At 45.5% G+C, this 20,844-nt stretch overlaps 2 protein-coding genes across 2 annotated transcripts in view; both read left to right on the top strand.

The window, feature by feature from the left end:
- The window catches only part of SLC16A2 (solute carrier family 16 member 2), a 437,579-nt gene that overhangs the window by 351,376 nt on the left and 65,359 nt on the right, over positions 1-20,844 (top strand). The gene's annotated exons all lie outside the window — the stretch shown is intronic.
- LOC127019470 (uracil phosphoribosyltransferase homolog) lies at positions 522-19,565 on the top strand. The gene is given in 9 exon segments (XM_050901508.1): positions 522-612; positions 615-713; positions 716-809; positions 7,851-7,893; positions 14,014-14,083; positions 16,374-16,436; positions 17,204-17,365; positions 18,149-18,247; positions 19,146-19,565. Coding segments are annotated over 9 exon segments (828 nt in total). The 3' UTR covers positions 19,253-19,565.

The raw sequence follows: 20,844 nt of genomic DNA, 5'->3' as shown, positions 1-20,844 counted from the left end.
CTTCGGTGCCATGCGGCGGGTGCGGTGGGCTCGGAGAGGCGGCATTCAGCCCCTCGCCGAATGGGCCCTGCAGCTGACAGGGGGTCTCCGGGGAAGACCTGCCGGAAAGCCGGAGGCGGCGGGGGAATCCGGGGGAATCCGGAGGAGGCAGCGGACGAGGCTCCCGCCGCGGACCGCCGGCTGGCGGCGGACCCTGACAGGCCGATAGCGCCCGCCGGCTCCGAGCTGCCCCGCGGAGCCCGCTGCGCGCGACGGCCTCCACAGAGAGGCGCGAAGCGCGGGAAAGCGGCGGGGAGCAGACGTCACCGCGCCGCGAGGTGCCGAGGGGAACGCCCCCCCCGCCCGCCTCCCGTGCCTGCGCTCCCGCCGCGGCCTTGAGTGGCGGCGCCGGCAGCCAATGGAGCGAGGGCGGGCCGGCGCGCTCCCCCCCCCCCCCCCCCGCTCCCCGCCCTCGCGGCGGCGCAAGCGGGGCCGGCGCGGCGCGTGGCGGCAACGGTCGGCGCGGGGGGGCGCCCCGGCGCATGGAGGCGATGCCCTGCCAGAATCAGCGGCTCGGCCCGCGGCCGGAGGACGAGCAGCCGGCGGCGGCGACGACAGCGGGCGGCGGCTCCCGCTGATCCGCTTCGCGGAGCCCGGCGAGGACAGCGGCTGCCCCAGCCCGGACAGCAGCAGCAGCAGCAACGGGGTCGTGGCGGCGGTGGCGCCGCCGATCCCGCGGAGGAGGGCGGCGCGCCGCCGATCGGGCCGCAGCTGAAGCTGCTGCCCATGAACGACCAGCTCCGGGAGCTCCAGACGATCATCAGGGACAAGTGAGGGCGCGGCGGGCCGGGGGGCGGCGGGGTGGCAGTGCCCGGGGAGGCCGCGGGGCGCCGGCAAGCGTGGCCTGAGGAGGAGCCGGGGGGAGGCGGAGGGGGGGATCGCCGCCCGCCGGCCCCCCCTTTCCCTCAAGGAGCCGCAGTCCCGCCGAGCCCGCTCTCGGCCGGCCTCCAGTGCCGGCTCCCGTGCTCAGCGCAGCCTCCTGAGGGATGCGGCGGCGGACGCTGCCCGTGGGCTCCCGGCGCGGCTGTCCCGTCAGCCGGATGGCCCCCGCCGAGGCCGGTAGCCGAGCCCGGGGGCGGTAGGCGGGCCTCTCGGCGGGGCGTGCTCCCGTGCCGGGCTTAACGCCAGCGCCTCCGCGCCGCGGCGGTGGAGCCATTTCTGGTGACGTGTGGCCGGAGGGGAGGGGAGGGGAGGGGAGGGCGGGAAGGTGTGCGCCGCCGCTGCGCCCGGCCCGCCCGCCCCTCGTCTCCGCCTCGCCTCAGCGGCGGGCAGCGCACCCGGGGGGCTTCGACAGCCAGCTCCGCCTCGGGGCCGTCGGTGACAAAAGACATTAATTCGGCGGCTTTTAAAACCTCTTGCAGATTTTTGCGCTCCCTGATAGGAGGTTTTTGCGTACCTCCACGCCGTGGAGGGCTCAGAGCTTGCTTGCCACATCATCACCGTACAAAGGCGTATAAAACCCTTGAGAAAGGAAACTGTAGCTTATTGTCACACCGTCGTGCCCTGGCAGGAGCTGGGTCTCATTACCACTGTCTGGATATCGTATACTGTACGCAGGATGGGGTGGGGAACCTTTCCCAGTCTCTGTGGCTGTAGGTAGTTGCGAGCACTATGTTCCACATTACATTAGCAGGAAACTTGCCGCATGGCATACACCACCACTGCCTACTTGCAGTGGTAGGCTGGCCTGTACCGGTTTCTGAATCCTACATCAAATAAACACGTGCAAACTTCCCACAGTGTTTAGTGCTGACTAGATTACTGTTGCACTGCCTTACCAGTCTTAAGAGTATGTTAACAACCCTGTGCCCCCCTCCCCTCACACATGTTCAATGAGCTGCTGAAGGAATAGCAACTGGATCTGTAGCGTTCTTCTGGAAGTGAATTAAGGCAACGCGGGTGTAGGAGCACAGACTGGATTTAAAGGTTGGCAAAGGACAGGTGCTAGGTTTGGGAATAAATGGCAGGGAAAACACACGAGTTTTTGCTGAAGATGGGGACTATCATGTGAAGGAAAATGTAAGGGCCAAGTCTTTGCAGTCGGTATTAGTGAGGGGGGGTGTTAAGGATTTTTGGACAAGGATGACCAGAAGAAAGCAGATCACAAGGGCATCCTGAGAGAGCTAGAAATAAGAAAAAGATTGGAGAAAAGTGGGACTAGCTGAAATGAAAATGAACTGGAATCAGATGTTTGAGGAGCAGGGACTGGAACAAATTAGGGAAAAAGAATAGTTTTGGAACAGTAAGTTGGGGATAACATAGAGACTAGACCATGGTGGGCTGGGAGGAATGGGAGAGAGACAGTATGAAGGAGGGAGGCAGACAAAGAGAACAGTTTGTTTACTTAGGGCACATTACCTACAAAGGAGACTGCCTTGTTTTCCATTGTTGTCACTTTGTGTCACGAAGAGCCGTTGCTGCCGCCATACCTTGTGAGACATGAAGGTGTTATTCCAGTTTTACAAATCTTAAGCTGAAGTGCAGAAATCCATGCAAAATTGTGCCCCACTGCTGAACATCCAATGTGAGATACTTAAGACCGAATGTTTTATTATGCCTTACATAGCATCTCAGTTGTTGAAAGCATACCTCCCACTGATCACATTTGTAGCTTTGATTGTTCAGCACTTGGAAGGTGATATTATAAGGTATTAAATTTAGCATGCAACATATGACAAACATAAGTAGCGGCCATCTATTAAAATCACAATTTGTCTAATGCAAGAACCGCCAGTAGACACAGAGGTGTGAAATCAAGTTTATTGATAGAGTGATCAGGTTCTGAATGAAACCTTCTCTTCCTGCAATGCATTGGCTTTCTAACATCTGCAATAACTAACACATAGCACAGACACAGTTCTTCCCCTTGTTTCCTATCTGTCCATCTGCGTAGTCTACGTTTTAGTATTTCCTGGCTCTTGAGTGCTTAACTTTGTAGCTAATAACACTAATACATTTTTATGCAAAACTAATCATCATCTGTCAAAGACAATACCTACATTAATTTTATTAGCTTACATGAGCCTTGTTACCTTAAACTACTTTTTTTTTTAATCTTCAAAGCATTGTGGAAAAACATAATCTCATTGCAGGCAGGAACACACAGAGGTGGCGCAGTCACGATGTAAGGAGGGCAATTGTGGCAAGACCACACAAAAGGTCTCTGCAGGTGAGAATGTCTGCCTGGCAGCTTCCCTGCAGAGCAGAAAGAGAAGTTGTGAGTGGGCTAAGCAGAGAGAGAGAGAGGAAATCCAAACTAGGCTTGGGGATGGCCTATAAAAGGTTTTGAGGTTAGTGAAAAGGAAATGGCATGTAGTTTGGTATCTAGGCGAATACTAGCAATGTGGTTACTGTACCCAGCGAAGTTTTTTTATTATTATTTTGTTGTAAGTAGGTTTTGAACTCTTGCAAATACATTTAATAAAATTTCTGGTTATAGTGAGCTTATCCAGAAACCAGCAGCTGATATTTTAACTTCGAAGAGATTTTTTTAGAGTTGCGTCAGCTTCATTGCACAAGACTTTGGTAAGGGGAAGTACAGAATAAGACTTGTAAATAACGAATTACTCATAACAGCTGCAGTGATAGCAAACTGTGCTTTATCCTGAGCGTGATGCTGCCCTGGCAGTGGAGATGTAACTGTCACTTCCAAGCTCCCTTCCCAACCAGTGAGGAAAACTGGACAACAGCCTGCTCGGAAAGGCAGGTGTAGGCTTTGTATGTAAGGACAGTGGGGAAACATTATTTTTACATTCTGTCCCAGAAAGTCAGCTGCATCTCAGTAAACAAGAGACCTTGGACTGGCCTATTTTAGTGCCTGTCATTCAGAAAGATGCTAAAATGCGCTCAGCTGCAAGGGTGAGAGGATTTCTTACGCACTGGTTAGAAACTGTTGGAGTAACCTTTCCCTGGGCAGGTGTAATCTGCCTTAAGATGACTCTATGACCACTGTAGCATTCAAACCAAGTGCTAAAAGAAACTCAGAAGAAGTATCGTATTTGTGGATAAGCAGCTATACAGCTAAGAGGAGCTACTGGTCAAAAAATCCAATTTAAACTGACAAAAGGGTGTGTTCACATACACTGCTTGGGGAAGAGGGAAGAGCTGTGTCATCTCCAGAGCAATTAGATACCTGTCACTTAATCTTTCTGGATTAAAAAAAGAACAGGTAACACCAGAGCTGCCTTAACTCAAGGAGGATATTTGGATTACTTAATGCTGCAGAAGATGGATGTTCCAGGTACAGCAATCACGTGAAAAGGCCAGAAATTAAAAGGCAGACTACTGGGGGGACAGAAACAGAACAAAAGTAGGGGGAAAACGAGTCAATTTAGGACTATTACTGTGAAGCAAGGAAGGGATAGATACTCCCAGTGCAATGCAAGTTAGAATCAGGCATGCTTACGTGAAGCTAAGGATGGTCAGGCCAGATGCAGAAGACCTCAGGGACTCTATTTTGTCCATAGTGTGAGCTGCTCAGAAAAGTGGAAAGCTCTTTCCTTGTTCCTGAGAGGATTCAGAGAAGGAAATCACAGCCTTTCAATTGGGATAACCATCCAGTTTATAAAAGAAAAACCCACCTTCATGTGGCTGGTCATCATCATGTCCTGTGGTGGGTTCAGAGACAGCTGGCTGAATCAGTAATGGCCATCTGATAGACTGAAATGACCATATATTTCTTTTGCTTCATTAAAGTTAACAAGAACTAGTTCTGTGTGCCAGAATCGAGGAGATGGATAGATCACCTCAACTGGAGTGTGCGTGGGTTTGCTCGTTTTTCCTCAGGCTTGTTCTCTTTTCCACCTAGCGAATGCTTAACGGGTGGGCAGACGCCTTTTACACTGTGTGTTGGATATGAGTTTTGAGTCCTCTAATGGGATGTGAACTGATGCGTTTAAGTATTTACTGTTTGGGAATGGTTACAGCATCTTTCTAAGGAGGATATGATCTCAAAGTCATTTCTGTCCTGCACAGATTAGAACCGGGGATCTGGAAGCTGAAATGAGTAGTGCAGCAATTTGTAATGGAGAGCTCTGGTTTCTGTAGAAGCATATTCATTAGCTCAGATTGGTAGTGTCATTTTAACTCCTGATTTAACAATAGACATGATTTAAATGTAGGTATTTAAAGGTTATTGTGTCTGTTACACGAGATCATTCTGTTGTGTTCTGCGAAGGCTTCTTATTCCTTAGGGAACTGGGTGAACAATATAGAAATGAAGACAGTAAAGTGGTAGGACACACAGTCCTGACTGCTATACAGAGTAGGATGATTCAGGAGTGTGTAACTCACCTGTGATGAGTAAAGATGACTACTGCAGGCAGGAAGGGTGGAATCCCTTTTGCATACCACCCCCCCCCTCCCCCAGCCCAGGCACTGACAAAAATTAAGTACTGAAGTACATTAAGTACTGAAGTGCTGCAGGTAGAACATGGTCCTGTTTCTCAGCTACATCATCTCCCCTTAATGGCAACAGTTTGTCCAGTGCCTTAAGTTTTCTTATAAAGGCCTTTTACAAATTCTGTTTAGGGAAGCGGGTTTTTTTCAGTCTTGCCTTCCCAGTACCCTGGACGTTGCTCAAGAATTTCTTCTGTAAGGTAACTAGAGAAACAGGAATTACTAAAGCACGTCAGACCACAACCCACATAGCCTACAGCCGTATCAGCGGTTGTAACTAGTACCAAGTGCTAAAGCAGGAAGAAACCCTGCAGTTAGCCTGTATTACGGTACATTCCCAAACCCATTTCTTCTCACCTCTTAAGACACGCACGTGACTTCAGTTGTACGTCAGCCATGCTTCCATACCTTCAGAAACAAAACGAAACTAATTTATATTGTTTAACACAATGTTCGTGTTGTTAGCCATGTGCTACAAGTCAGGTTTTAATGCCTCAGTTTTTTAGATGTTGTCTTGTTACTTGATTAAGAAGCTAAACAAGGTTCTAGTCTGCCATCGATCATTACTTTCTATACTTCTGTCTGGTATTTAAGGTGAACAGTTAAAGTGTTTTCACGTAAGCCTTTTTTTCTGGCCCCCAGCAATTCTCTTACGATGTGGGGCTTGAAATCTGGTCACAGCTTTCTAGCTGCCAGTGTACAAGAGGTCTGTCATTTTCAGTATTACTATTATTTGTCTCTCATTTTTATGCACTGTTGTTTTCTGTTGTCCTCCTCCCCTCAAAAAACAGGCATAAGTGACTAAGGGTGTTCAGTGAACTGTGCATAAAAGCATCTGTGTCTTTCTGCAAGGATAGAGTAGTTAATTTAAAGCCTAGTAATCTGTGCTAATAACTGATAGTATTCACTCTAAACATGTATCGCTTTGCAGTCAAAACTGCAGTCTTGACATTGTTGGGTTTGTCTTACCACCCATTCATGAAATACGGCTAAATTTCCTGAAATGCCATAGTCTGGAAGAACCTAGATGCACCACTTTGCCACTTCCCTTTTTAAAAAATATTTATACACACCACAGAAGGAAATATTAATCCCTTCAAAAATCTTAATAAAATTAGTTTGCATAATTGTAGGGGTTTGGGGGTTGTTTTTTGTGGTTTTGGGATTGGGGGTTTTTTGAGCATTGCCCTTCTGGTTAATGTCAAAGTAGCAGAAAGTTACGAATATCGTGTCATTACCAGAAAGAAGGAAAAAATAAAAACAAACAGCATTTTTAATAGTATGTTATTAGCACAAGGAAAGAAATTAGATTAGGCTGACACTGTTTTTAAAACTCCTTTTTTTAGTGTGGCTAAGTTACCAGTTGCCCAGGAAATAAGCAGACAAACCTCTTGACTTTCACTCATGTAAACGTAAGATGTTGCAGAATCTTGGGGATTAAATGCAAAACTCTCTATGGTATTTAAGGAGACATCCAGAGTATCATGGTTTGAAAATGAGAGAGGGGTATGCCTGCTGTGATTAATAGAAAATTTCATTAAAAAGTACCTGCTTATGATGCTGATGCTTTGTCTGAGTGTTTTTAAGGCTAGCATACTGTAAGCATTGGCTCCTTAATTGGAAATTTGTCCTACTCTTGTGTGGTGAGAGTTGGTCTTGACATGGGAAGCAAGGTGTTAAAAACTGCTTTTAAAATTCAGGCTTTTAACATAGCATACCTACACAGTATGTAGCAGGAGGAGGTGAGCTTACTCTGTCTTCTGAATGGGCCAAAAGCCATGCAGTCACATGAGCAAAAAATTGCACCCAAGCTAATAAGATGGCAGAGAGGTGTTTTCATGGGAATACTCATTAATCCCTGCTCATTTTAGTCTCAAGTTTACTAATCTAGTCACACTATGAATGAATTCCAGATAAGATGCGATAGATATCCTGCTTATCAGGTGTGTTAACTCAGTCTCAGGGCTAGGGATCTGCATTACCATTGACCCATGGTTTCTGATTGACTTAAGAACAGGCAGAGCAAAGCTCTCTTGCTCAGAGCTGTAGGGAATGTACCAGGTTGGTGCACATGTGAGTTTGTGAAGTGTTTTGGAACCGAGCTGGAATGGTAGTACAATGGGAAACCTACAGAATATCATCCTTATGCTTTCATGCTTTAATTCCTCCTGGTACAGTGCAGCAACGTTGCCAGTAGTAAGAGGCAAATCCCTGTGTTAGCTCACTGCATCTCAGTCTTTGCCACCAAGCAGGAAACCCATGAAGCAGAATCTCTGTGGGGTTAATTATGTATATGGTAGGAGACTTTTCTCTGAATTGCCTTTAGAATATATTGTCCTTGAATTAATATTATATTTAAGCAATGTTCTTAAAATTATTCCCCAATTTAAAATATAAATTACTACCTTTTTCAGGAAATCCAGTAGAGGAGACTTCGTGTTTTCTGCTGATCGACTGGTAGGTGAAGAATTTCTTCTTCTTGGTATTGTACTTTGTAACTCTTCCATAAAATGGGTCTTTGAGGATAGAATAATGGTGGTGTGAGAGCAACTTTTCTACACAAAGGAAATTGCTGTTTGACAGCAACTTTCTGTATAGGGACTTCTGTTCTCTGTTATGGACTGCTTTCATTTCAAAGGGTTCCAGAAACCACGTTATTATCAAACACAACTACTTCAGGACAGAGAGCAGTAGTAATAAGAGAATACTGTTTAAAAACAGATGCACAGAGGCTAGAGATAATTCAGTTTTACTTTGAAACAATACGTTTGATCTTGTGAACAGAGCTGTACAATTTCTTACAGTCTAGATGTTAACAATTGCTTGCATGCAGAAGTGCCTCCTGGCACTTGTTGTGTATTAGATTAGTAGCTCTGGGTGCATCCACGCTGCAAATTTGTTTTTAGCCATATGGTATTTACTAGCAGGGACAAAGCAATTTGAAGTTTTCACACGTTTTAGTAAGTCAGAACAAAGGCTGTTGGGAATGCAGCCTTTATCTCCTTTAAATTACATGCTTAAGGAAAACCACAACACTCAGGCCAATCATATACTTCCTTGTATTCAGGAGGGTGTTTGCTGTTTGCAAATCCTTGTTCATTAACAAGGAAAGTCTTTCTTTCCCCCTCTAGCAAAGGTGGGTCCAGAGACCGTTCAATTACCAGCACCATTTGCTACAGCAGGCACGTTTCCTGTGATGAGCCCAATCTTAATCCACACCTGATCCAGGCTTGCTCAGGGCTTAGATATGACCACAACCTAAGATTGTAACTGCAGTGCTTTTTATCTTTGCAGCTTTTCCACTTTCCCCCCTGCCTTTCCCTTCTTGAGGATGTTTCTTCCATTCGCATTCACCAAGAACAGTAAAGGCCCAAGCCAACAAATCCCATCACTCATAACTCGTAGACCAAGTGACTGACTGGCACTGGAGTGCCTTCTTTGCCAATAGCACGTCATAACGGACAGGCAGAAAGTCGCAGCCCCGACTTCGTTCTGTGCCGGCAGTTCTCAGCAGATACCGTTTAAACAGACACGTGTCCTTTACCGTTCATTAGACGAGTAGGAACAGCCCAGGAAACATCCACCGCCTGTGAAAGACTAGCTCGACTACATGTCGTTCTTCCTGGTTTTGTGGTTTCAGGTTCTTCACGTGCTTAAATGTGCAAATAAGATTCAGGAAGCCAACAAAGGTCTACACCAGCAATCCCACACGTTTACGGGGTATAGGTCTCCAGTGCAGGGGTCAGGCCCCTTCCCCACCAGCACTCCTTTCACAGGAAGGGTTTCTGGTTAACATTCTCATTTTACCTTGTATTAGGTTCCCATCGTGCTGTGCCCTTTAAGGAGTATTCATTCCTGCCAACTTCTTTGAATTAAAGAGAAGCACTATATATTCCTAATCTGTATTTTAAAAAAAGAGATAAACAATGGCTATTCTAATACTGACAGGAAAACCCTTAACAGTCTTGACTGTACCTTACTGTCATTAATTAGCGCGAAGGACCTCTCCCACTGACCTTCTCACTTTACTTGGAGGTCCTGCACCATTCTGAGGGAAGCACTGATTTTTTTCCCCCTCATTGCTAGAAACTGCAGCTTCCAGGCAGTGAGTTAAATTCAAGCCCTTGTACCAGCATCTGCTACGGGCTGGCCAGCACTTGTACAGAGAGGGAGCTGCTCTTCACAGAAACGCCTCTGTTTGCTGGTCACGCAGATGTTTGCTACAAACCCGCTAGTCTGTTTTCCATTTTGTAGGAGGAATTTTATGCAAAACAGTATGTAGGACTATCTCATTTTCTGTGTGTTATTCCTAGGTGTGGCGAAGAACAGTTAGTTTCATGTGGGACGTGGTCTCTGCTAACCTCGGTGGGGTTCAAACATAGTTAAGACATGCGATGTTTTCCACCCAGTTAGCAAACAGAGCTTAATGGCAAGATGCAATACAGGAAGAGAAGAAACGTTTGCATGGGATTGTAGGGTAACAGAATACATCTTGTTGCAGAGAGAAAATGAGAATGAAGTTAAGCTTGCGACTAGCTTGGCAGTTGTTAGTGGCAGTATCTCATAAGGTCACCATAGGAAGAGGTCCTAAGGAGGGATTCTAAAGCTGATGAATTTCTGGTGGTACAGGTTCTTCTTCTGGCAGTTTGTTTCACACGTAAGGGGATGACACAAAAGAAATGTTCAAAGGTACTTGTGAGAGAAAGGAGTTAACAGGCAGTAAAGGTTAGCAGGGAGTTTCTGAAAGCCACTGCCAGTGCTGTGATCCTGAAGCTGAAAGATGTGGGGTTAAAGTCATGAGGATGAAGACAACCCATCTAGTGTCTGTAAAGGAGGAGAGGCAGCTGTGGGAAGTAAGCCTCTAACACAGGAGACGATCAATCATTATGACTTGTGGTAGTAGATATCTGGACAGGTAGACTCCAAAGTGGTAGTGAGACCAATTTGAGAAACGCTGGCAGACAACTCCTCCCAGTGCAAGAGGCTCACACGGAACCCTTGTATGTGTGCTGCCCAGCAGCCACGCACTGTGGAAGCATTTAATTGATGTCACCTTGCGGGGTTGCTGTAGAACTAGTGAGATGCTCACAAAGCCCACAGCATTTTTACTGAGACCACCTGAGAATCTTTTTTCCAAGGCCTGCTCAGTAGGAGGTACACAATAAGCTACGTCCAGCCCTGTGAAGTTAAGCTGGTGCTGCACACCAGCTGAGCGGTGTGTTTTTGTGGGCTGAGGCCAGGCGAGTAACAGGAAGAGGAGCCATCTCCCAGAGGCACAGAGGACGTTGCATGTCTAGAATTTTGGCAAGGACCAAGCAAAACTGACTTGCAGCCTGGATTCAGGCAGCTGTTTGTTGTTTACACAGCACTGACCTACAGCCTCAGTTCACAAGTACAGTGGTGCTTTTCAGCAGAAGGTACATTTTGTGGTTTGACTGGAGGTCTGAGGTTGAGGAATTAATTAGTTTCTCAGCCCTACCAGCAACTCCCTGCATAACCCTGAACAGGTCACGTCACCTTTCTGCCTCTCTTCCAGGGGGGTGATAATGCATACTTTAAAAGTGGTTTGAAATCTTGAGGAGCAAAGAGCTGTATAGATATGAAGTATGGCTGACAGCCCCACTACTCTGCCTTCCCTTCAGCTTCCAAGAAAAGCTACAACATAATGGGTTAGAGGATCCCCCTAGGAATTACTGTGATCTTGGAAATGAGATGATGCATGGCTGTCACATAAAATACGGTTAGACTGCTGTCTTCCCACAAATAGGGGAAGATAATAATGGTCACTCCAGAATTTATTTAAATTCTGGTTTCTTGGCATTTAAATGCCTCACCTTTTTCCAAATTGCAGGCAAGTGGAAGAGTTGTAACATGCAACTGCTGAGGATCACAGATGACTTTTGGGGTGGCTCTGAAAGGGCTCCCATTTTTCCAGTTTTGTTTGGTCAGAGCAGCAGCACCTCTGACTGCACCCTGGCTGGTTTCCCTATTTAGTGATTACACCTCTTCTAAATGAGAGTACTGTCAGTCTGCTTTCTGTAGTTGCCTGTATCCAAATTTCTCTGTTCATGGACTCTGAGGAACTGGTTAAACCTGATTTCTTCAGTGGTATTTGAGTGTGGCAAGGAGACTTTACTCATGTGCTTAATTGGCTGAGAAAAGGTAGATTTCACTAGCATTTTCATATCCTTGAAATGTTTATGTGGTAGTTAGCTAAAACTCCTTCGACATCTATTAACTATTGTTTTTGCTAACAGTTCTAACAGATCTTGTACTAATGAAGGTTTCAAGCAAATAGTATTTCCCTTTGCTAAATCTTGTAGACAGGTAGACCTGTAATAAATGAGCACGTTGACATATAATTTTGTATATCAGCATTAAATGTTTAATCTAAAACTTCAGCATAACTCTCTAAGCCTTGACAGTTTAACTAGGCTTGCTAGAATTTAACATCCCTTTTAGCTTTTTTTGTTTCCAATTAAAAATAGACTTTGTTTTTGTTATTGATAACTTTAATTCATAGGTTTAATTTTTGGTCAAACTCTTCTACCTTGGGACCAAAGCTTTACTTCCCTGCTTCATGTGGGGCCATAATAATACCTGCTTTAGTTTCCAAGCAATGGCAACCACCTCTCTGGGAGAGGAGCAGGGCTGCTGGTTCTGAGGGCCAGAGAGAAAAAGAGGTGGAAATTACAATCCCTGAGCGTGGGGGCAGCAGAAAGCGTAGTGCAAAAGTAAGTAAGTGCTTTATCAACACTGACAAGTTTACAGAAGAATCCTTCCCAGCCTCTGTATAAAACTTTGATACTTGTAGTAAAACCAAGTAAAACTTGACTGTAGACCTTCACTGGTTTACTCTAAACTTTTGGCAGATAATGTGGAGCGATGCTAACCCTGTCAACATGACAGTAGCATGAAAAAAAGCGTTTCTTCCAAACCTGGCTTATAGGTTGGCTTTTTTTGGTGAAATAACTTTAAAAAAAAAGCAAAATAAAATTGTGTACAAATGTCGCAGAAACCTAAAATTAAATCAAGGATTTTTTGCCTTGTTTAGGTGAGAAGATGTGTCTTTCGGTAGAAGAACACTGGTGCCTTCAGTCTCAGGATTAAAGTGACTGAGTCAAAAGACTGAGTCAAAAACCCTGCAGAGAGGCAGGAGGAGGAGGAAGGTAGTAGAGCTGGCTTCTCTACATACGCTTCCTGGAGCCACCAAACATGCAATGAGTCAAGCACAAAGGGGACTGACAGTTCAGAAGGACCCGTTTCCCATATGCAGCTTTGCTACAGTGGAAATACTACCCCGTGAATTGCTTTTTCAGTCTTTTGCTCCCGTTATATGTCAGTTGCGCCCTTTGACCCCTTCACTGATTTAGTCTGACCACCACCTCTGAATACGGCTGCCACAAACCCAACTCTAGGAAAAAAATTGTGGTACTAAAATGACTAAAAATATCTTCAAAGAGGGATTGTAAATTTAAGGGACTGTTTCTAATTCCTAGTAGAGGCTGCCTGTGTGCTAGGAACGAGGGCAGGATGGAATAACAGAAAAAAAATCTCCCAATCTGCTCTGCCCTGTTTCTGAAATAAGAAACGTCTGAAGTGAGCAGTATACTTGCTCAGTCCCAGGAGCAATCACCTCATTTCTGACATCATACGGTGACTTCTGCTTAACAGGTTTCATCTTTGGCTTGGCAGTAGCTTTCCTTGAGCAGTTCTGGGCTGTGAATCATTGGCTCACTAGCAGAGGGAATTTTTTCATCTTTAATACCCAGAGCATCTTTCATGGGCAGTCATTCTGGGTTCAGATGAATACGTTTTGGTAACTTTGCCTAGGGTATAGCTTCAGGGCCAGCACCAGGGGAGAGCTGGAGGTTTTCTGGCCACTCGAGGCTGGAGGGGTGTGTGGCTTACTAGCTGCGCCTCCAGTAGAGATGTCCCTGCTGAACTGGGCCATCTGTACCATGTGAACGCGCAGGTGCTTGGCAGAGCATCCCATAGTAACCACAGCTGGCAGGTGCCAGAAGAAGAAGGTGATAAAGAGATTTCTAGATCTGCTGACTTGTCTTTGGGCACTCGGTGGTGCGTTTACGTTGCTGCAGCTTCTGTGGCTCTTCTGGCAGCCCCACTGCAGTTTAGTCATAGAAATATGGATGTGAAAATAGACCTCAGAGCCTAGCTGCTGGGCAACTGAGAGAGGGTGAATTTTCCCTTTTTCTCACTAGTATTTTCTGTCAGCAAAATGAAGTTGTATTGGTGCTTCGCTCATTTGTTGAGAAAAATTTGTCTGTGATGCCTATGCCTGCCAGATATAAATAAAGTCAGTTTTATGATTGCTGATGAACACACCCCACCCCACCCCCCCTCAGTTTTGTTTTGTAATGCCTTAATTTGATTTGTGGACAAAACATAGGCATCACCCCCAAAAGGTCTCGAAAGTCAGTCTCTAACTACTATTAAAGAGACCCTTTTAGACCCTTCAGGCTGGTAGGTGTTACTTGTAAGAAGTACTAACATTTAGTATCTTATCTCCATAGATAACAAATCCCTTTAAGCTGACTGATCTCTTTGGTTCTACAGATCAGACTTGTGGTTGAAGAGGGACTGAATCAACTGCCGTACACAGAATGTACCGTGACCACTCCAACAGGTACGTGGGAAATTACTCCTCCCCTAGGTAGGACTGGAAGTGGAAGCTTAACTAATATAAAAAAAATACGGAACTGTTACAAGAATCATAGAATATCTTGAGTTGGAAGGGACCCGTAAGGATCATCGAGTCCACAGGATTACCTAAAACTGAACCACGTGACTAAGAGTGTCATCTAGACGCTCCTTGAACTGTGACAGGCTTGGTGCCATGACCACTTCCCTGGGGAGCCTGAGGCTGAAACAGTGTAACATTCAGGGTAAAGTACAGAGTTAAGGTCCCTTCCAGTATTTAAAAAGCTGGAAGGTGCGTGACAACGCAATTGAGCAAAACATACAGTCCCATAGTTGTCATTTGACTAAGATTTTAAACTGGTCTTGCAAAACCGTGATGAAAATTTACCAGTGTATGTGCAAGATCAGTTTACTTGCCCATACTGCAATGTTGAATTAAAACTGATGACACTTCACATGCCCATTAAAGAAAAAGTACTTGGCACAAGCAGTTTTGCCATGCCAGCCTAAATCCATCTCTGTTTGCAACTGGGGGCTAGCTGGGAGTGATGATAAGCAGGAAATAAAAAGTGGCTGTGTTGACACTAGAGGGAACCCATTGCAGTAATTTTGGTTTGCTCCTATTAACTGTAAAGTTACGTAAGGTAACTGCATTACTCAGAGGTAGCTGCTTAGTGCATCAGCAACTTCTTGGGAACCGCTCAAGTACACGCTGCGAACCCACAGCACACCTGGAAGACATACACCAGGCGAGTGCTCTTCCCCCTGAGAATTTCATTTCCATTTCTGCAGGGTGAGAGCAGCTCTGTACATTCACACCCTCTTCCCCTCTGCCCTTCGCAGTAAATCATTTGTGCGTCTTTACTTTTAGTTAGAGAAAAGATGGACCGAAAACACTCAATTCTGAAACCAGGCAGAGGTTAGGAAGGCACTCAGGAGGCACAATCACTTACCTTTGCTCCTTTTTAAATAAAACAGCAGCTACTTCACTTCTTGAGCATTGGTGTCAGATCTGTTCCAGGTCAGTCGGTGACAGATAGATTGATGACCATCTTCTCTCTGCATTACATGGTTTGACTGGCAGGTCCCCTGCAAGTAATATCACTTGGAAACGCTAAAGTTCTTTTTGAGTGGGCCACTGCCCTGGCCATGGGCAAAGACAGTCTCGGACCTTGCCCTCTGAGCACACGTCACCTTGGTGAAGAGACTTAGTTTCCTACCCTTACTCCAGCCACACTGTAGATAAGAGTCTTACTGTCTGAAACTGTCCTAGCTCTGCAGTCAGGGTGTTTCCCCTTTCACTCCACACCTGTGCCCAGCGAGGGAGCTAAAATGGCCTCAGCCGAGCTCTTCCAGTAGGAAGTGTCCCTTGAGAACTCAGATGCTTCTGCATGAACTCCTGCTTATCTATGCTGAGCTCTTTCCCTCCAAGCATTTGTAAGATGCCATAAGCACAGGTGATTTCTGGTCTTCCGGGCTCAGAAGCAGAACACCCCTCAAGGACATCAGCGAAACACCCTATTCTTTCTCCTTTAAGGGAGCCTTTGGACTTTTTTCAGTCAGGCAGGGGAATGTGCCACACCTGTAAGGAACATCACCACGTGTTCTTCCCAGCAGTGGTGCTGGGCAAGCTCGTTACTGGCTTCTGGGGTTAGATCTGAAGAACTATGACTGGGACAATCTTGCTTTGCTGTCTTTATCTTTGAATTAACAGAGAGACCTGAGCTCACAGTACTGATGATCGTATCTCTCTCATATGCATACCATTGCCCACTTTTTTCTTTCAGTGATCAAGAACACAATGACAGTGGCATTGTAGCATCATATTTCAGTTCTAACTCTTCCACCTGCAGCACTGGACTGCATTTACCAGGCTTCTTAGGGGACATAACTGTTTACCTTTATTTTGCATAGCATCCTTCATTTAAAATAATCACAGAATACCTGAGTTATAAAACACATACTTGGAAAGGATCACTTCTGTGCCACTTTTCTGACACAACTTTTAAAGGTAAAAAAAAAAGCACAAGCGCGTTCCCAATTATGGTTTTGGCCCTGTTCCCGTTGCTCGTTTGAGGGCCGCAGGATATGCTGTGCAGGTTGGTTCATGCCACCTGTTGAGAGACGTGGAGCTCGCTGTTGTCCCCGCGGTAGTCGGGGGATCTCGGTTCCATTCACACCAAGGTCACGTAAGACAGCGTCCCCCAAAGGGACATTACGATGGGGCAGAAGGGAGCAGTCACTGCCACTGACGTCTGGTTTCTTTCCTCTCACAGGACACAAGTATGAAGGAGTCAGATTTGAAAAGGGAAACTGCGGAGTCAGCATAATGAGAAGCGGTAGGCAGTTTCTGGTTGTCGAACGAGCACCAATTAAACGTTTTGGAAACCTGTAAGCCACTTGCTTTCAAAAATGTGCAACAACACTTCGCTACAGCAAAGCTTTACCCAGACCTGCCAGTTGTTACTCTTTCCTAGGTATCCTTGATCACAGAATGTCAAGTAATACGTTTCATTAACTTCTTAGGAGACAAAGAGCTGCAACAGATTTCATCTGGCCTCTTCTCTAGCAACCGTTAACGGCGAGAGGCCAGGCCAACGTCCTTCCTGGTGTGCCGCTAACTACTTCTGCTCAGAGACAGGTCTCCAAATAAACCGTGCTCAGTGGTGGCAGAGTCACTGTTATTTTGCCCAATGCCGCGGAAGCCTTTGTATCTGTGACGTAAAATCCAGTGGGTCCACAGCTTCCTGCGCTACATTTTGCGCCGTGGTGTCTCTGGGCAGAGCTCAAAGATGTTCTCCAAACCCCACACCTTTGTTTTGACGCTTCCAGCTCTCGCCTTTGAGAGCTTAGCACTGGTGTGTGGGAACACTAATACCCAGGAGCTAAGTAACACCAAGCAGACTCCTTTTGCTGTCTGAACAGAGAAAAAAGGAAAATAGCTTCCAGTGTTTTTAACACTTAGAACTGGGGAAAAAAATCTCCTTTTTAGAACTCATCACCAATACAGTATTGGGACTGTCTGTTTTATTGTAGCATCTTGCAATTGTGCCGTTTCTTAGCGCGTAACTGTTTGTTGTTGGGTTTTTTTGCTGCTCGTTTTGAGGAGAGGCAATGGAACAAGGCTTACGAGACTGCTGTAGATCAATCCGCATAGGAAAAATCCTGATACAGAGCGACGAGGAGACTCAACGAGCGAAAGTATACTACGCTAAGTTTCCACCAGACATTTACAGGAGAAAAGTTCTTCTTATGTACCCAATACTAAGTAAGTGTCTTTCATCATTACGTACAGTCAGACTCATCTGAACAGTGAGTGCGCTGAATTTAAAGGAAAATTCCCAAATTTCAGGGGCTTTGATTAGGTTTTTTCCTTGATTTAGGTGACAGAGCAGGGAATTTATCAGGCTGTGCCAGAATACGTATGAGTCAGCCTGCACCAGCATGAATGCAGAGCAAATCATTTGGGCATGCCTGCATTTGTGAGAAAGGCTGAAGCATCAAGACTTGATATAGATTTAATTTTTTAAATTTTGCCATGAGAAGAGCCTCAAACAGTATTTTTCTCATGCTATTAAAAGACACTGTTGGGTTAATATTATAATCCTAGAAGTAAATTATTTTAAAATTAAATAGAGTTAATACTACCAAAAGAGAAAAAATCTGGTCAGCATGGTAAGGAGTTTGTCAGGATGAAGTAACTTTTCCAGTCTGATATTTAATTCTGGTTCTACACATGGAGCTCTTAATTGCCATTTTACTATTTTAGATGAGCTTTCGTGCCTCAGGGCTTTAACAAAATCCACCGACTCCAGTGCTTAAAACCTGGCAGAGTCGGCTGTGTCAGAGTAGAGATGAAGTTCCTTCATCAGGAGACCAAAGTTTTCTACAATTAATACGTGCAGAGGTGATAGTTTTCCGGTGGGGAAGGACAGTATCACCAGTATTCAGTCACACACCAATGTTAACACGGATATTGTCGGATGGCCTAGGACAAGTTCCTCACCCAGGGGAAAAAAAAAAATAAAAATCTCCCTTTTTCCCCTTTCAGGTACTGGTAATACCGTCATTGAGGCTGTCAAAGTTCTTGTAGAACACGGCGTACAACCAAGTGTCATTATCCTGCTAAGCCTATTCTCCACACCTCATGGTAAGTCGAGGGGGTGCGGGGGGGACAGAAGAGCGAGCACAGGTACGTTTAATGGGGAAGAGTTACGTTAGTCACGCGCTTCAGACAGCGGTGAAGAGCTGTTCCTTTGCAAATAACGATAGCAGCATCGCTTTGCTCAGAAGAGAGGTTTTTTTCTTTTTTTTTTTTTCTGGCTGAATTGTAAAACTGAGCGTGAACAGCGACATGTTTGGTGCGGGCAGCGGAGTGGGCTAGCAGAAAGGACAAGGCCTGTTACGCCCAATGGCAAAACTGCAAATGGTGAAGTGTGCCTAAAAGCAGGAATTTGCAGCGCTGCCAGCTGCACAAAATGCTGCAGTGGCTCACAAAGCAATGCCAGTCCTGCTGCTGCTCTGGACTGTAGCAGCCCACGGATGGCGTTGAGCTGGTCCACCACCAAAAGAATACCAGTTCTGTAAGGAGCGGGAGGTAAATGAAGCTACAGAACTGTCCTGTCTGCATGTTAAAGATCTTAACTTGTAAAAGGGGATCCAGAAAGGGAACGTCTGTTTCTGTGATGTAGGAAAATGGATCTTGTGCATTGTTTTAAAAATTGGCCATGGCAGAAGTCACTATCAAAAAAGTCAACTGAACTGCAGCGAGTGACTCCTGGCAGTCTGTAACCACTTTGGTGATTAGATTGGGAGTATATGTGTATGGTAAAGAGAAGAAAAATCCAGATAGGAAAACCCAAAAAAGCAATCCACTCAATTCAGGAAGTTTCTCCTCAGAGGCAGTCAGCTAAGGCAGAAATGTGACGCGGAGCTGGAAGAACAGAGCCTGACTTACCTACGGAATTCTGCTAATCGTGATTTAACATGTGGTGCTGAACTAGAGCTGCAGTGCTGTAGTCATTATTGCCTTTGCCCTCTCTCAAAAGGTGCCAAATCCATCATCCAGGAATTCCCAGAGATCACCATTTTAACTACAGAAGTTCATCCCGTTGCACCAACTCACTTTGGACAGAAGTATTTTGGAACAGACTGACGCACTCGGAACAAACAGATATGACTATATGATGTTACAAGAGGTTTTTTTCTACGTTTTATTATTGTTGAGTTGGTTGAGGGCATGTTTAAAAATCTTTTTGGCCAAAGGGGGAAATACTTGACTTCGATTAGTTCTGGTCAGTTACTGCCTGATCGCCGAATCAGGTACAGCAACAAAGCACTCTGTCCTTACAAAGTCAAGCATCTCAACGTTGGGGTGGTAGACATTGCTACGCTATCTGCTTTAACTTATTTATTCTTCCGTAGCCTGTCTTGTGGCTGCTTGCAAGAGCAAAATAAAACAAGTAAATCACAAAGGTGTGTACTTCATTTCCCGTGGTGATGTTTACGTCACTCCAGGTCAGCTGGTACAGCCACTCCTCGTGCTTCCAAAACGATGGGCGCGCTGGGACCTCGATGTAATTCTTAGCAGCCCCACGGAGGTGTTGGCAGTCTGTGGATGGTGGCCAAGAACTACAGATACAACCCTGAATTTTGCTCTGTATAGATTATTTTCAAATGGTGAAACATCCGCAGTTGTCTTGCTCAGCGGTACTGAATAAAGCAGCTTCCTACTGCAGTGCGCGTGCCCTGGCCAACTGGCTGGGAATTGAGGGTGGGAGCAGCGCTGTCTACTGGAATTCTACACATACAGTATTTAAGTCGTGCCTCTTAAAACTTTTGTGGCTGAATCGGTATCACTAACCCTTTTAAAGAAAGGAAAGTTGTGGCAAAATGGTGAACGCAGTTTCTAGCTGTGTTCGCAGAGCAACAGGGCTTCAAGTCAAAAGACAAATACAGCCCTCGTGGCTTAGCGCCCTTTCAAAACACTCAATGCAGTAATTGTATCCATCAGATTAAGCATAAATCTGCAGCCAAATACCTTCTTCCTTTGGCCTTAAATCCCCTCGCACCAAGTACACAATAACCACACTTAAACTAGCTAGTATCTTACTGTAACGTTGGGAAAATTTACATATAAAGACAATATAGTCCATCATTGTTTTTTAAATATATCCATATTCTAAAAAGTGCAGGATTACAGAACGTCATCACAAACAGAGTGCTTCGTACCTCTCCTCAGATGAGCGGAACGCAAAGGCCTGGGCTGCCCCCACCAACACCTCGTAAGAGAAGGGGCAGCGTTTAGTGAATCCTTTTTCTGACACAAACGAAGAACCTTCCCCGCTCCAAGCAGTAATTTCAATTAATTAAACTTGTGTGAGGCTTCCAGAGGGAGAACGCTTAGCCTGAGCATAGGCCAAGTCATAGGAAATCACCATTCACAAGTATAATAAATGAGCCAAAAATGGTTTTAATGCAGTCCTTGCCTGCAGTACAGTACGAACCGTGCAGGCTTTCTAGTATAAACCATAATAGAAAATGACGAAGCGGAACATACAGGATATTCAGCTGTAGAAACCATACAGACACTTGGGAAATGCTAGTGAAACGTACACAAGGCATTCATAACAAAGTCAGAATGTTTGTCGGACAGTAAAAAGGAGTTTCCAAAGCTTTTGTAAAAACCCATTTGATATCAAAAGTCTCAATGCCGGCAGCAGCAGTAAACTCCTGAACCCGACTGCA

This window comes from Gymnogyps californianus, chromosome 9 (assembly GCF_018139145.2).
Source record: "Gymnogyps californianus isolate 813 chromosome 9, ASM1813914v2, whole genome shotgun sequence".
NCBI classification, from domain to species: Eukaryota; Metazoa; Chordata; class Aves; order Accipitriformes; family Cathartidae; genus Gymnogyps; species Gymnogyps californianus.
The sequence above is the reverse complement of the archived record's forward strand: the minus strand, read 5'-3'. Positions and strand labels throughout refer to the sequence as shown.